This window comes from Hipposideros armiger, unplaced genomic scaffold (genome assembly GCF_001890085.2).
Source record: "Hipposideros armiger isolate ML-2016 unplaced genomic scaffold, ASM189008v1 scaffold_356, whole genome shotgun sequence".
NCBI classification, from domain to species: domain Eukaryota; kingdom Metazoa; phylum Chordata; class Mammalia; order Chiroptera; family Hipposideridae; genus Hipposideros; species Hipposideros armiger.
The window spans coordinates 1,345,264-1,360,408 of record NW_017731706.1 but is presented as its reverse complement, the minus strand read 5'-3'; the positions used below and the strand labels follow the sequence as shown (position 1 = coordinate 1,360,408).

General features: G+C 33.9%; 1 protein-coding gene across 1 annotated transcript in view; it reads left to right on the top strand.

Moving 5' to 3' along the window:
* EPC1 (enhancer of polycomb 1) overlaps positions 1 to 15,145 on the top strand; it is an 82,128-nt gene that overhangs the window by 37,135 nt on the left and 29,848 nt on the right. Inside the window, exon 2 of the mRNA XM_019661606.1 lies at positions 9,830 to 9,989. Coding sequence (XP_019517151.1) covers positions 9,830 to 9,989 — 160 coding nt within the window. The remainder of the gene's footprint in view (positions 1 to 9,829; positions 9,990 to 15,145) is intronic.

Below are 15,145 nucleotides of genomic sequence, written 5' to 3'. Positions count from 1 at the left end.
GCAAGAGAGAGTTGGAAAAAATCAAGGCTCTGGCTTAGGTGACTGGATATATGATGGTTCAATTCACTAAATAGGTGAAACAGGAGGAGGAACAGATTTGGAGATTCAGCGGATGGAGATGTTGTGTTAGGTGAAGTGTGTCTGTGGAACATATAACAGGAGGTCTTGATAATGTGCCTAGAGTTCACCAGAAATTTGGCCTAGAAATTAAGATTTTGAATCATGTCATCAGCATACAAATGGTAATTAAAGCCATGATAGTGGACGAAATTGCAAGTCTTGAGTTTGCATATGGACTAAGGACTAAGTCTTGGTATAGCTTTAATTTGTATTAGATTATCTAAGCACTTAGTTTTAGACAGGTTTAAATGAGATATTCAGTTTATTCAATGCTATTTAGAATGTTAACCAAAAAAACATGAGAAACAGCATTCAAATTTTATTTGACTGATAAGTTAAAAGGTATTAAAAAGTGGCAAATGACTAGCTCTCAGGAGTACTTTGGAGGTGTAGAAATCACCAGCCTAATGATTATAACCAGCTGTTGAATAACTATGATGTACACCTGAAACTAGTAATATTGTATGTTGGCTACATTTTAATAAACATCTTTAAAATGAAATAAAGATGATAACCAAGAGCTTTTTGAGCCTTTTTAAATTTAATTTTTAGGGAAACATTCCAATGAGATGTGACTTTTATGAGAGTAGAAAGAAACTAATTTTATTCCCTTCCCCTTCACATTGCCACATATCACATTGGGCGGGCAAGCTCTTAATAAGTACAGCACAAACAACCAGGTCTAAAGGGCTGTGGGGTACAAATAAGGGGCATGAGAAGTCAAGGGTCAAAATTAAACTTAATTTTTCCGAGCACTGTCTTTGACCATGCTACTTAGCAACTTCAAGTCCCGAGAATATTTTGTAAGGAAAGTACTAAGTTGACAAATATTTCACACTGAAGAGAAATAACAAGCCTGGACTATTTCACCTGTACCTTAGTGTAATGGTCTTCCTTTATTGTATTTTGCCCTAGAAGTAAAAGTAATTTCTAAGTACTGAGCTTAAGTGGGAGGAAGGTTAGAGGGTAAATAGCCTTAGGATCTTTCACCATTCATTTCTTGTAGATAATTAGTATTGGATTGATCTTTTTCTTGCCAAACATTCTATCCTTCAACTATTTTAATTATTGACTGTGAGTACTTTAAATACAAGCAAAATGTGTCGGTCATAATTTTTCTGTGCTTTTGTGAAATTTAATCTTAGTTTTTTTATGAAGTCTATTTCAAACCAGGACACTTTGTGGACCTTAAATAAGCACAATTCACTGGCACATTTATTCAGCAAATTTTGGGGGGTACTTGTATGTATTGTGCACAGTGCCAGACCACTGGGGTAAAGCAGAAAAAAAAAAAATTCCTGCCTTCATGGGTCTTATATTGTAAGGAAAGGAGACAGACAATAAATAAAACCATGATTCAGTCAGTATATAAAACAGTAAATGCTATAGAGGAAAATAAAGTAGGATGGGGGTAGAGTGAGTGGTCTGGGGTTGAAAGAAGAGAGATTCCATATTATTTTGCAACATTTTATGAAAATTCAAATGTACAGTTAACGTTTCAAGAATTTTACCATGATCACCCATATGTCCACAAATTAGATTCTGCCATTAACATTTTACTCTACTTGCTTTTGCTTTATCACACATCTATCCATCTCTCCATCCATGAATCAATGTTATTTTTTTATGCATTTCAAAACAAATTGCAGACATCAGTGCATGTTTCCCTAAATACTTCGGTATACATATTATTAAAGAGTCCAGTATTTATTTTCTTTTTTCTTTTGAGATTGAATTTCCTTCAAAAAAATTCACAAATATGTTATATATGTTAGCTGAATTTTGACAAACTTACATACTTGTATAAACCAGCCCCCATCAAGAAACAAACATTACCATCATCCCAGAAAATTCCTTCATTCCCCTTCCCAGTCAATGCTTGCCCCACTCCCCAGAAGCAGCTACTGTTTTGATTTCTTTTCATCATAGATTAATTGTACTTGTTTTAAAACTTCATGTAAATGGACCCAAAAGTTTGGACTTTCTTGTGTAAAGCTATTTTGACTCACCCCAATGTCTTGGGGATTTACTTGTGTTGTTACATGTGTCAGTAGTTCCTTTTGTTGCTGAGCAGTGTTCCATTCTATTATACCACAGTTTGTTTATCTGTCCTACTATTGATGGACGTTTGGGTTTTTTCTGCTTTGGAGCTCTTATGAATTAAGCTGTATGAACATGCTTATTCAGGCCTTTTTGTCGGCTTGTGTTTTCATTTCTTTTGGGTAAATACCTTTGAAGTAGGTAGGTATATGGGCCATGTGGGATGTGTGTTTGGTTTTATAAGATCTGCCACACCTTTTTTTCACTAATAGTGTATGAGAGTTCTAGTTATTCGGCTTCTTCAGCATCATTTGATGATGTCAGCCCTTTCCATTTTAGCCATTGTAGCACCTGTGTAGTGGGAGAGGTGGTAAGGAATGATCTGCCTGCAAAGCTGACTTTCCAACAAAGACTTGAAGGTGAGGGAACAAGCCCCCCCTCCCTCCCTCCTTCCCTCCCTTCCTTTGGAGGTATTTCTTTTAAGTTTGACGAAGAGCACAGAATCTTGTATAACAAGAGCAGAGTGAGTGCAGCGTAGAATAGTAAATGACGTCGGAGGGGTAACAAGGAAAGAAGAATGCAATTCACGTTGGACCTTGTAAGCACTTTTAAGAACTCTGGCTTTTATTCTGAGTGAGGTGGAAAATAACTGGAATATTTTGAATGGAAGAATGGTATGATCTGACTTGTATATAAACAAATTACTCTTGACTATTCTTTGAAGAAGAAGCAAGGAAACCAGTTAAGATGCTATTACAATGAGCCAGGCAAGAGTTGGGTGTCTGGATGTAAAAAAAAAACTAGGGAGTAGTTGCTGGAACGATGTTCCTAAATAGGCATTTATGTTTTGGTTCTTAGAAATGTCATTAGAAAGTAATTCAGTTCAGCCCTTTTGTTCAAGTAGCAATGTAGAGCAACTAGCTCTACATGCATAAATACTCAGGAGTTTAAACTTCTTAAGTGCCTTTTTACTGATAGTCATCTATTTCCCTATAAGGAATTTTATACATTATTGTGGCTTTTTATAAGCTGTTTTTAATTCAGTAACCCAGAAGGTCTAAATGTGATCTTAATTGTTTTATGGCTAAATGTTAAGGTCATTATTTGCTTAAATAAAAATTTAATGATTATAAATTTAATCTTTGTTTATGAATGCTCACACTGTAACCTTGACTAGCTCTTCTGTGGGTTGGTCATATTTATTAGAACTTGCTACAGAGCAAGTGGAAGTATCTTGAGTTTTTTTTCATGCATTGTATTTAGACTGATGCTTTTCGTTTTTCTATAAAGATATTTTATAAAATATTGAGAATCTGCAATAAAGCAAAATACAGTATTCGATGCTGAGTAGGTTACAAGGATAATCTTATTTTGTCCTCATCCTTAAAAGAATTTGGAGTTCCCAAATACTACCAGAGAATACACCTTTTAAAGGAAAAGATACAAAGTTTAATTAGACATAGTGTCTAATCTTAAAGAGCTCACATTTTGGAGATCAGTATGTACACAACTAATTACAGCACAACTTCTAAGCAGAGAATGTAGTACGATAGGAGCACAAAGTAGGCGATGCTAGGGATAGATCATTTTAAACCAGACTTTGAAGAACAAGTGAGAATTTTCCATGGTGAAGGGTAATGTCGGCAGAGGTACCTGTCCATGTGGGCAAAGGCACAGAGCTTTAAGGCACGTTTGCATTACTGTCCTTCAGATAGCTTGTTATCAACAAATAGCTAGTGCCACTCTTATTTAAACAACAAAAATGATATTTTCTGACTTCTCAAATACAAGTGGTCTGTCCTGTTTAAGCCAGTTAATTCTAACAGAGACCTTAAAAAGCCACCTGAAAAGGCAAAATTTTTCTAGGGTAAGCAAAAATAACAAAGAGGAGAGTAAAAGAATAAACATGAACTGCTGGAGAGTAGAGAGGGGAAGATGGATAATAAATAAATAAATATATATATAATACAGTCAGTAAAAATGGGTAGCAAAGTGCCTTGCTGGACTTGGGGTCTGATGGGGAAGCGAAGTTCTACTTGGGTCCTTGTCTCAAAGCCCATCATGCTCTCGCAATGCACTGGGATGGCTGAAGTCACACCAGTACATAATTTTGGATCCCAGAACAATTGCAAGGTCCATGGAGACAAAAGTGTGCCTTTGCACTTTCTATAGATCGTTGTTCAGTCTTTTTTAGATCCTCTTTTTATTGTTCATATTGCTATCTATAGAAAACATTATCTGTAATTACTCGCAGTACAAGAGGCTTTTTAAGTTATTTGCTTAATCATAAATTATGGTTTATCTGATTCTATTTTTATATAATATTAAATGTTAAAGAATTCTTTAGATTATTTCATTTTATGTACTTTGTTTCCTGTTTGAGACTTGTTTGAGTTTATGCCTCTGTTATTTTATGAAAAATTGGGATTGTTCTTGGTGTTTCGGTGATTAACTCTTCAATTGGCAACTGAGTCTAATTATTATAAATATTCTGTGACATAAAGGAAGTGTATCCACCCAAGGTGTCAGACTAGTAAGTGGTTTTCAAACATAGCTTTATTCCCTTTTCTTAAAACAATCTTTTAACGAACTTCACTCCTGCACGTCTTAGTTTAAATGTCACTTTGTACGACTGAAAGTGATACTGTCCTTGAAATCCCTTTCCTATTTATATTTCCCTTAGCACATTGTACTTTTCCTTCATAGCACTTATCACATTTTACAATTTATTTTTAGGACTCTTACTTGTATCTCTCCACCCTACTAAAGTGAAGCTCTGCAATGTCAGGAACTGTGTCTATTCTATTTACCATTGTTGTTCCCAATGCCAGGCACATGGTTGGCACTCAATAAATATAAACTAAGCTAATTATTTTTATATGTGCATGGAACAGTTCTGTAAGGATATACAAGGGTTCTTGATTGTGGATGAATATGGGGAGAACTGGGGAACTAAGTAAGGGTCAGTGATGTGAGGGAAACTTGCTTTTAACTTTCTTCCCATGTGTGTAGTTTAAATGTTTTATCATGTACATAATTATTCAGCAGTAAATTAATTTATTAAATATAAAAAAATAAGAAATAAAAAATAAACTAAGCTAATTAATGAACAAACTTAAGCCGAGATGTTCTGTTCCATATCTCTAGTTTTTGTTCTATGCCAGTATATCCCAAACTATTACAGAATTTTTCCATAAACTATTAATAGATATTTTCTGAAAAAATGATTATGTGGGAATGACTGTATTCTCCCTCATGAAGAATCACAGTTTACATTATTAGTATGTTAAAATCTTTCAGAAGTCCTAACATAAAAAAAGAATCTAAATTTAGAATTAGCTTTCTCCATGTTCTTTGTGGTTTTTTTCGTTTTTTGTTTTTTTACTGTCAGACGCTTTATTGGACTATGTTGATAATTTGAAATTAAGTATTCCAATGAACATAGTTTAGGAATGCTGGTTTACTCAATGCTGCAAGTCGATTTTTTTCTGAAATTTTACTGACAGGTATTATCTTCAGGGCACATCTAACTTTTTATATAGTTGTAATTTAGAGTTGGATCATCTTAGGTATTTAGTCAAGGCATTCAATAAATAATTGAACTGAATTCAGAACTCATTCTAATTTATTTCATTTGTTACTTGGCTTCACCATTCTTCATTTTTCTACTGAAAGCAAAAATCTCATTTAAACTTACAGTTTAATGTTGCTATTACATAATTTAATGTTCTGTTTCTTAGGAATAGATATATATAATTTGAGGTTTTAAAACTACTTTCATTACCTGAAAAGCTATGAATATAATGTCTTACTTGTTTGTTTAATAGTTACTTTTTATATTTATTTATTTTATTAAAGTATAGTTAACATGCAATATTATATTAGTTTCAGGTGTACAACATAGTGATTCTACATTTATATACCTTACAATGTGGTCACCACAATACATCTGGCAACGATCTGTCACTGTACAAAGATATTGACTGTATTTCCTGTGCTTTACATTATATCCCCGTGACTTGCTTATTTTATAGGTGGAAGTTTGTACCTCTTATTCCCCATCACCTTTTTCACCCATTCCCCTCACCCCCTTCCCGTTTGGCAGCCATCAGTTTATTCTCTATGTCTGAGTCTGTTTCTGTTTGGTTTGTTCATTTGTATTGTTTCTTTAGATTCCAGATATAAGTGAAATTGTCAGGTATTTGTGTTTCTCTGATATATTCATATTTCACTTAGCATTATGCCCTCTAGGTCCATCCATGTTTTTGCAAATAGCAAATTTCATTCTTTTTTAATGTTTTATTCTTGAACTAACTGACTTAAACGGGTAAGGTTTTACTGAACCAAATAATGTGTGTCTTTTAGAAATTACTATTGTATTTTAGAAAATCATTTATTGAAATGTATTCAATTTTTTTGTCAAAAAGCATTACAAATACATTTTAGAAAATATGGGGAATAAAATTACAGAAGAGCATTTCAAAGTTGTACCACCTGGAGATAATCTGTTATTTTGGTGTATATACTTTGAAACTATGTGTGTGTGCATGTGTGTGCACATACACAGATACATACATACTTACATATTCATTTATTCAACAGATATTTAAAGACCATGCTTTGTGCACAGCACTGTTTTAGGGTGGCTGTTTTGCAGTGAACAACAAAAATCTCTGCCCTAATGATGCTTAGATTGGGGGTGGGGAGGAAATGTTGACAACAGTAAATCAAGTATATGACATGTCATAGGATGCTAAGTGCTATGAAAAAGTAAAGCAGGGAAAGGAATATAGGAGTTTAAAGAGGATTGTTATATACAGAAGGTGCCAAAAAATGTGTACACATTTTAAGAAAGGAAAAAAAACTGTATTAAAACTGTAATACTCAATATATACCAATAACAAAAAATGAGTACAAGTCACATGTATGCATTTTTTTTGGCACCCCTGGTGTATGCACATCTACTTTTAGAGTTTATATATATATATGTTTATATATATATATATATATTAGTTGTGTCTTTTTCTTTTAGAAAAAGTTATAAACTCAGATATCCTGAACATTAAATTTTTACATCTTTTTTACTTAATAAATTGATGGGGTTTTTCATATCATTGTATACTATTCTGAACCATTTAAAGACGACACATATTCCATTTTATAAACTATGGTCCATTTTCTGTACAGCAACCAGGGTGATCTTTTAAAACCCTTCAGGCACTATTTCTCCTGGTAAAAGAACAAATCCTTAACATGACCTGTGACCCCGCATGATTTGGTGCTAACCTCCCATACAGTTGCATCTGTCATTCTCCCCCCTCACTTCCTGTGCTCTGGCCATGGTGGCCTTCTCTGTTTGGTCTCCTTCCTGTCTTGGTGTCCTCATACATACATGAGGAGAGAGGAAATAGGAATATATAAGGTTATAGTTATATCCCAGATGTTGAGGAATGATTTTTAAGACTTAGAGACGAGCTTAACCATATTTGTTGTATATTATTTCATCTTGTGTCCTTAGTACCCTATTCTTTCTTATTTAACTTTTTATCATAAAAAAATTTCAAACTTATAGAAAAGCTCAAAGAATAATACAGTGAGCAACTATATTACTAAGCTAAATTGTTTAATTAATGTTTTGCAGTATCTTTAATTCTACAATAAGAAAATGTTTTTTGATTGAACCAGTTAAGTGTTTTGCACACATCTTGACACTTCACCCTTAACTGCCATATATTAAGGGGAAATCATTTTCTTGACTGAAGATTTGAGGAAATTGTGTGAAATATTTTATAAAACAAAAAGCCACAAATAAGATTTTTTTTTAGCAGTAAGTATTCACTATAATATTGATAAACACAAATTTGACTTCAGCTATGGGAAATGGATATAAACATAAGGAAAAAACCTTTCTACAGAACACTATTCATACTAGAAAAACTATAAAAATGGTAACTAAGCATGTGGAAAACTCTTTAGCTTCTTTAATATTGAAAGGTATGCATTTGCTACTGTTTTTTGAGTACTTAGTATGTCCCAGACATTTTATCTTAACCATAGTCACATGTGGTAGGTACACAAATGTCCATTTACAGATGATAAAACTTGCTGGGATAAAATTCTTGTTCCAAGTCCCAAAGTTGTAGGCTAGTAAACTGTGGAACCAACATTCAAATTCAGAGTACTGAAACATGAATGAGAAAAGAAAAGCCATACTTTTGGCAATGAGCAAAATGCAGCAACGTTTAAGGGCAGAAAAACTTAAACACTATTGTAAAGAAATTAATTTAAAATAACAAGATAGATGGGTGAATTTAAAATTCAAAAGGGATGTTAAGTTACTACAAGGAATGATAGGAATATGTATATATATTGTAACCTCATATACCCTTTGAGCACTTCCATTTGTAGTTGCCCTATAGATGCTTTCACAAGCCCTTAAAAATGTATTGTAAATAATAGTACAGGAGTGGTTTTTGCAGTATTCGGGGAGAAGCATAGGCATTTAGGTTGTTTCCAGAGTTTGTTTTTCCTATCAGTGTCTGGTTAAATGAAATATGCTTCATCCATATGTAGTGGAATACAGTGCACCTATTGCAAAAAATTGTGGAAGTATCAATATGGAAGCATCTTCAGAACATATCAAGTGAACCAAAGCTCTAGGGATAAAGCTCTGTATGTTGTGTAGTAGAATCCTACCTGTGAATTTAAATACATATGAACACATACAGGTATTTAATAGAGGCTACTTATGAGGACTGGAATTTTTTGTTTTCATACTGTTGGAATATTTTTCTTCCTTGAACTTTATATATTTAAAAAAACTAGTTTAAATTTAATAAATGTTTACCAAAATTCAGTGATCACAGGGCTGGGTGAGAACTGATATTTTTATGGCAGCTCGTAGTATCACAGACACTGGCAAAATTTTCCTGTGTGGTGACTAAACAAAGCTCATTTTGAGCACCTGTTATATGTCAGGCATTATACTAAACATTTTATGCACACTTATCGTACTTAAATCTCCAATCAACCCTGTAAAGTAGATTCTATTTTTTTTCTTGCTGGAGGAAATAGATTTAGAAGATTTAGAAGCCTTGCCAAGAGTCACAAACTCCAGAGCCTGTGCTTTCAATCCCTGATACTTTCTCTACTGTTCAAAAAAGGGTCTGGAAATTCATTTAAAAAGGTTATTACTCAAGACAAAAGACAAGATTTGAATCTGTGTCCATTTCATCAACTAAAAATAGGGATAATAATCTGTACCCTTCTTTGAAAAGATGATATTTGCATGAATGTACTGAATAGGAGATTAGAGTCAATAAATATTTTTTATCCATAGCCTGCTTTTCTCGTACAATAAGTTCAGATGTTTAAACCCTTTTAATCTCATCTGTAAAATGCAAATTTTAAGTGACAGTTTGTCAACTTTTTGAAATTTTTTGTATAATTTAACTCTCAATTTCAGTGTAGTACCTTTTCTTAAACTGAGGAAATATACAATGTTATCTAACAAAATCTTCTCATTTCTACTTAAAATGTTTTTACTACTGACTGTATTTGCAGCATTCTTTCAAGACTACTAAGTGAATAAAGCCTCTGTTCATAAGGCTATATGTTCTGTTTGCTCTTTTTTTAATACACAAACTTACCTATTTTTCCTTCCTTTTAGGAACACCATCTTCAGCGGGCTATTTCAGCACAGCAGGTGTATGGCGAGAAGAGGGATAATATGGTTATACCAGTCCCAGAGGCAGAAAGTAATATTGCTTACTATGAGTCTATATATCCTGGGGAATTTAAGATGCCAAAGCAGCTCATTCACATACAGCGTAAGTAACTACTCTTTTAATAATTCTATTTTGTATGTTTATTACCTTCTTATGTAACTCTCGACATATTTTTATCTGTTCAAGGCCATTTTCAGTACCCATTTCATTGACCATCAATAAAATGAGAGTTACTAGAGCCCATTTTCAACTTTTAAAATTGGGCTTGAGATTTCTTCCTGACAAAAAGAGAGCATTTTCATCCTAGATTTTTAGTTTCATCTCTACATGGGATCTTATGTTACTTTAGACAAATAGGATAAAAACAATGCCTCAGCTATAGAAATGGTATTCTTAACTGTTCAGAAACAGTAATATTAATAGCCTTAAAAATCTTCTTAGTGTTAGTCAGGAGTCAGCAAACTTTCTGTAAAGAGTCAGATAGTAAATATTTTAGACTTTGTGGGTCATTTATGTCACTTATCACAACTGTTTAGCTCTGCTGTTTGAAGACAAAATCAGCAGTAGACAATACATAAACGACTGGACATGGCTGTGTTCCCACAGAACTTTGACAAAAACAGGTGGCAACCTAGTATTGGCCCCTGAGCCATGTTGCCAACCCCAGATCTGTGTTTCTGCTAATTGTTTTAAAATTAGTGTTCTAATTGATAAGTTGTTTCACTTGTTAATGATAGGTTCTTCATTAGAAATGATCTTTTGATAACAATCACATTTGATGATGAATAGCTGAGAGCTTGTATAATAGATTTAAGAGAATACGTACTGTGTATTTTATTCACTCATTCCCCAAGTAGTTGACAACTTAAAAATATAGTTGAAAAGTTACTAAGGTAAAATTAATACAGCTTTCTGTAGTAATTAATTACTACAGTTGTTGTCTTGTTGACCTTTATATTGAACCAGCCTTGTATACCTGGAATAAATTCCACTTGGCTGTGGTGTATTATTTTTTTCATATGTCGTTGAGTGAGATTTGCTAAAATTTATTGGGGAGTTTTGCATCTAAGTTCATGAAAGATATTGGCTGGTAGTCTTTTTTGTACTCTCTCTTGTTTGGTTTTGGTATCAGAGTAATACTGGCCTCATAAAACTAGTTGGGAAGTGTTCCCTTTTATTCTGTTTTCTGGACGAGATTGTGTAAAATTGATGTTAATCCTTTAAAAATTGGTATTGGCTTTTAATATACTAGAAAAATAAGAAAAGGTTAATTATAGTATAAATTTCTGCAAAGTTAACCATGAATTTTGACTGCTAGGTGGTCTAGTGAATTGTTTATGAGGGGTACATTGCCAATTATATATATGGACTGGTTCATTTCTGTTCCCCTATTTTCTGTTTTGTAAAGCTCTTAATGAAAGTTACACAAACTGTTCTTTAGAGTTTTTAAGATATTAATTAGTATGCCTTTAAAAAACAAATGACAGACATTTTAGAGTTATAGCATGTTATATTCTCCTCTCCACTCCAGAGTCATACTGCATATTACTGTGTTTTATAGATTCTTAGAGGCTTGCAGTTAAAAATAGATAAATAAAAGTTTGTGTTTATTTTAACCCAACATTTTCCAAGCACATTCATTACCTGTTATCTGTTAACATTTCATTGAACATTAGTTTGGAAAATCTCAACTCTATTCTTGTCTTCATCTAGCTTAGGAAGGGATCACAGTTTACTCCTTTTTATCCTAGTCAGAGCTCTGAAGAAAGAAATCCATATTAAAACCATTGTCCCCTTCTTTAGTTCCAGACTACAGTTACCTTCTAAGCTATTTCACTGAATGCTACTCAACATTTCCTGATCCAAAGGGTCTTGATATTTCGCTTTTGATTGGTGATCTGTAAAGCTTCTAGGTTATACAGCTAGGACTTGTCCTTTCCTATTTATACTGGAAGGAAGAACAAAACAGTTCTGACCGTAGTAGACAGGAACACTTCTCTCTCCCTCTTCCCCTTGCACTTGGGCTCCAAAGCTCTACTGTTAACCCTCAGAGGAAATCTTTTTAAAAAGAGCAGCCTTGGGAAGGGGTGGTTGGGGGCAGGATAAAAAAGGTGAAGGGATTAAGAAGTACAAATTGGTAGTTACAAAATAGTCACGGGATGTAAAGTAAAGCATGGGGAATATAGTCAATGATATAGTAATAACTGTATAGGGTCAGGTGTGTATATTGTGATTGCATAGTTACGGTGTTAGGTGGTTGCTGAACTTATCATGGTGAGCACTTCTCTAGATATATAAATGTTGCATAACTGGGTGTACCCCTGAAACTTAGATAATACTGAATGTTAGCTATATTTTTAATACAAAATATTTTTTTAAAAAGAGCAGTCTTGATGGATATTTATTTATGTATATATGGTTATGTATAGTTGTAGATATATGCATTTCTAGTTTTGTCCACTGGAAGGGTCAAGAAGCAAATATATTCAGTAGCAATGAGCACACTTAGCACCTGTTCTCTAATGCATTCCCCACTAAACGAGATCAAGAACCTGTGGAAAAAATGGCTGGTTCCAAGGGCTGGGGCAGGGTAGGTACAGGATAAACCTGGAACATCTTGTAATGCTGGAAATTAAGCACTCTATAAAAATAGCAGAGGCATATCACAAGGACACAGGAGTTTCAGTTGGCTAATTCTGGGACAATTTAAACAATGGAATAATTAAGTACAATAATGAATTGTAAACCATTGAAAAAGTGGGAATTCATGAGTCGATACTGATAATAGATGAATGGTAGAGAAGAGTAGTCTCAAGCTTTTACAGCAGAATTCCAAGAGCTTAATGGTACAATGTGAAGAGAGTCTTGGAGCTGGGAAATCATTTTTGCAGTTACCATGATCAAGATTGAATCACAGAAGAATCATCAATGTATGCACAATAGAAGAGGAAATTTTGATGACGCACAGGGTATTTGCAGGGTCTTACAATCTCCTCACAAACTGCATGTTAGTTACAAGGATGGGAAAAAATGCAGTGGAGTAATCAGGCAGTTTCTTGACTGGTGACTAAAACCATCATCACTTATGAGGAACAGATGAACATGTGTACCTCTACATGTAATATCCTGAGGAGGACTAAGAAGGTTGAGTATTGCAGGCTGCCAGGTAACAGTGCATAATCTCGTCACAATGGGAAAAAATCAGACACAAAGTGAGGAATGTGATGATGATGATGATGATGATGATGATAACAACTATTAAGTCCTGGGAAGAGGGATGTTTTCTTCAAAAAATATCTGTCTTAAAAGACAAAGAAAGGCTGTGAAAGTGTTCCAGATTAAAGTTGGCTAAAAAGACAATGAAAATAATACCTGATCTTAGACTGGTCCTCTGCGGGGGTAGGGGGGAATGTTATAAATTATTGGATCAGCTGCTAAATTGGAATATAGGCAGAAGATAAAATTGTATGAGTGTAAATTTATGAAGTTAATGACTATACTATGATTATATAAAATAATCTCTCCCTCCTTAGGAAATACACTCTGAAGTATTTAGTAGTAAAGAGCCATTATGAATGTAATTTACTCTCCGATGGCTCAAAAAATTGTGTGTGTGTGTGAAGAGAGAATATGCACATGCAAATGATAAAACAAACAATAAAATTTTAACAGTGGGTGAATCTGGTTAAAGGATATGCACTGTTTTTATTTTGTAACTTTTTAAGTTTAAACTCCTAAATTTAAAAAAACATTTTTAATAGATCCTTATACTTTTTTATTACCTCAGAATAGATGTATCCTGTCTTTACGTCCTCATTCTGAAAGACTGCATTTTCTCCTCCCCTTTGCCTGCCTCCACATCCCACCACAACATACGTTCTTGCCCCATTTTTCTTCGGGTACTACTTTCTGACATAAAATCTATAGCGTGAACCAAAAAACTTTAGCCACAAAGGATTTCATATCTGGAATTTCAGATCTGGGATTCTCCGTTTACTCTCCCCAGGTACATTCTAGAAGTGACTGTAAGCTCTGTCACTAATAAAGAAGTTGAAGGATTTCCTGATCTAGCTAGCCAGTGAAAGCTTTGTCTCCTTAGGTCTAAGGCAAAGATTTCAAATACCTAATACCCCATAGTAAAGATCACTATTATGACAGTCTTTTCTGCTGCTCAAAATTTATTCCAGGAGTTTTACAAGTAGATATACCAGTCATTGAGAGTTAGTGCTTGAGTTGAAACCTGTTTACCATTCCTGGTCTGAGAAATTTCTCCTCAACCTTAGATAGTGTGCCTTCTTTTCAATCAGGGATTATATTCTGTTCCTAATCCACATTCATGCCATGTCATGCATCCAAATATTTCACTATTTGCTTTTTGTATTTTTAAAATGCTATTTGGAGTTATGGACATACCCACCCATACACATGTAGTCTGGGCCATAATATGGCATTTGTTGCGTAGACATTTATACACGTTTCGTCTCTCACTGGATTCTTAAGTCCGGGGGCAAATACCATGGTTTATACCACTCTGTTTAATCTAATCAATTATGTATTACTGTGTTCTTTTTGCTTCGATTTATTTTCTCTGTCTGTATATTATACTGTATTTTGGTTAATCATACACATATCTGTGTTTATCCCTATCAAATATGTTTAAGGAGTCAGCTTCTACAGTACGGCTCCCATTATTTAACAATTATTGACTAGCTAGGTCTCATTTTAATTAGAAGAGGCAACACATTTGCCTGTTTCTCTTTATACCCTGTTTTCTATTTTGAATACACTCATTTACATGGCCCAGAAAATTTGAAGATAACTCCGTTTCTAGGACCATGATAAATACGTTTATCTTTATTAGCTGTGGTTGAACTGTCAGTTGGAATTACAGGTTTGGATGAAGCTATATTACACTTTAATCATTGCCTATGAATTTTTTGATCAAATGAAATCCTACAGTGAATTTTTTCATGTTACCTTTACTCTAGGGCTTTAGTACTTTGTAACTGAGCAAGAAGTGGCTCTCCTTGTTATTTTTAAGATCTTAGATGTGTTTACACCAACTAAGAGAAAGAGCTTCTTGCAGAGGCAAGAGCAGTCACTCACTTAAACTTCAGTGGGAAACCACTGAGCTCTCTAGGAGCTTTCTTTCCAGTCTTGATTCTGTTCCCTGATATTTTAGACATGACTTACCTTTGATGATATAATATATACCAAAAATATGTCAAATGTATTTTGATGATGCAAAAGTAAGATAT